Source organism: Chrysochloris asiatica, unplaced genomic scaffold (genome assembly GCF_000296735.1).
Source record: "Chrysochloris asiatica unplaced genomic scaffold, ChrAsi1.0 scaffold00001, whole genome shotgun sequence".
NCBI classification, from domain to species: domain Eukaryota; kingdom Metazoa; phylum Chordata; class Mammalia; order Afrosoricida; family Chrysochloridae; genus Chrysochloris; species Chrysochloris asiatica.
Window position 1 is genome coordinate 47635469 of NW_006408519.1, and position 2251 is coordinate 47637719.

At 40.9% G+C, this 2251-nt stretch overlaps 1 protein-coding gene across 1 annotated transcript in view; it reads right to left on the reverse strand.

Annotated features, from left to right (window-relative positions):
* The window catches only part of FAM135B (family with sequence similarity 135, member B), a 181707-nt gene extending 179996 nt beyond the window's left edge, over window positions 1-1711 (reverse strand). The window contains exon 1 of the mRNA XM_006830848.1: window positions 1635-1711. Within this exon, the coding sequence (XP_006830911.1) occupies window positions 1635-1711 (77 nt within the window). The remainder of the gene's footprint in view (window positions 1-1634) is intronic.
* Window positions 1712-2251: the final 540 nt, after the last annotated feature.

Sequence of the window (2251 nt, forward strand, 5' to 3'; positions counted from 1 at the left end):
GACCCTATAACACAGTAGAACTGTCCCCATGGGATTTCTAATCTTTACAGAAGCAGGTTACCACATCTCTCTCCTGTGGAACAATTGGTCATCTCTAACTACCAACGTTTCCATCAGGAGCTGAGTGCTCTAAGCACCACACCACCAGGGCTCCTCGTCTGGTGAGGAGTTCTGTCGAATTCAGCATTAGGCTTTAGTGGCAAGCTGCTAAACAATTTGTCTCCTCAAGCACAGAGACTGAGACAGAGAGGGAGTATCTGCACTCACTGAATAAATCATGATTTCGCTGTTCATTTTTAACTCCCTTTACCAGCTGCACAGGGATCTCATCAAGGTTTGGATGTTTCACTTGGTTTTATTCAAGCCCTAGCCAATATCTCAAAGCCCAGTGTACAGTCAGAATGAGGCATATTTTGAATAACTATGCTTTAAAATTCACAAGCAAATACTTCTCTTGGTAGGTTCAAAATTTTCAGCCGATTGATTGTCAAATCAAATGCGCTAACCTAACCTAACTGCCATTGAGTCAGCCCTGACTCATGGGATCTATGTGAACAAGTCAAGCTGAGAAAAGCCAGACCTGAAACAGAAGAACTGGCCAGCTGAGCACAGCCCAAGTGGGCTCACCTCTGAATCATGACTTAATTCGTAAGATGTTCCTTTAAGACACTAAGGTTTAGGATAATTTGTTGCACAGCAAAAGTAAACTGATAGGTAAGCTTTGCTTTGGACACTTGTTTGTTCTGTAAGTTGGGCACAACAAAAATTTACTTTCTCTCAACTTCAGTTTCTTCATCTACAACATGAGGACAGCAGTAGCCACTGTGCGTGCCAATAGTACTGGTTGATATGAAACCATATCACTTCTTCAATATTTCAAGTGATCCTGAGAAATCAGGTTGTCATGAGGACCTACTGAGGTCACACATGCCAAAGCCCCAGTTCCTAGATTTTCAAAATATGGAAGAAAGTAATTTTTAAATATGACTTTAATAAAGATAGCTATAATGGAGTCCTGGTATGGCACTGTGGGTTAGTGCGATGGACTGCAAAGTCGATTTGAGCTGCAAGGTTGGTGGTTCAAGCTCACCTTGAAACCCTATTTGTGGTCACTATGGATCAGAACCGACTCAACGGCACTTAACAACAAAAACAATAACACATAATGTAAATACCAACATCCTCAATTTCTGAGACACCTAAACAAAGGTGTTATGGCACCAGGGTTTGAGGAGACAGCCCCAACCAATACCAAGCATTGAGACACCTTTTTCCAGTGTTACACAAACCAGCTTTATCTCCAATAAATTCACTTTCCTTTAAAACAAACCGATCTAATGGAAACAGCAACCGAGAGGAGAGAAGCTAGGAGGTGCAGAAGGGGAGAGAAAAATCAGCCTTTTCTAATCTCAGTCAATGCATGCATGGTTCATTTTCTGATGCACTAAGGGTTTTGATATTCCACTTGGCAGGAAACATAAAGAAAAGTATTTCCTAATTAAGCTCAAATTCCCTATATCTTCCTTCATCCCCTTCCCCGCTTCCCTGTCAGGAAAAAAGATAGATGGATAGATGGATGGATGGGTAGGTTTATGGATAGATAGATAGATAGATAGATGCAAAAACATACTTACCCTCTCTGAAAGAGATCCACATTATAAAATTTATGCAGCTCCACAGAAAACTCAACTGTTCCTTGTACTTCAGACATGATCTTTTTGGTTCATTACCTGGAAAACAAGATAGAAATTAATGTCTTAGAATCATGTTAACCAAAAACAGGAACCTGGGCTTCTACATTGTGCAAACACATGGGTTTTAAATGGACACGAGTTTCTGACAAAGGTTCCTTGTATCAGAACAGAGAGGTTAAATGAGTGGCTTAATGCCACACAGCTTATAATTGGAAGAGCTGGATTCAAATCTAGACTTGCAGACTCTAGAGTCAGGCTGGCATTCTGCCCTTCCCTATCTGTCAGCATCCGAGCTGAACACACACTTCTGTTTAAAGGTGTGAGATCCCTGTCCATTTCCAGCTATGTGACCTTTAACAAGTCACTTAACTTCTCTTATCCCAGTGTCTGATGAAGACTAACCACAGCCTAGAGCTCAGGAGAGGACGCTGAGATGAAATGAGCTACAGTACTCTGTACGATTTTTGACACAGAGAATACTCAATAAATGGAGGTGCCATTAATAATGATTCATGTGAATAATAAATCAGCTTAGGATCTCATTCTGTGTAAAGTCT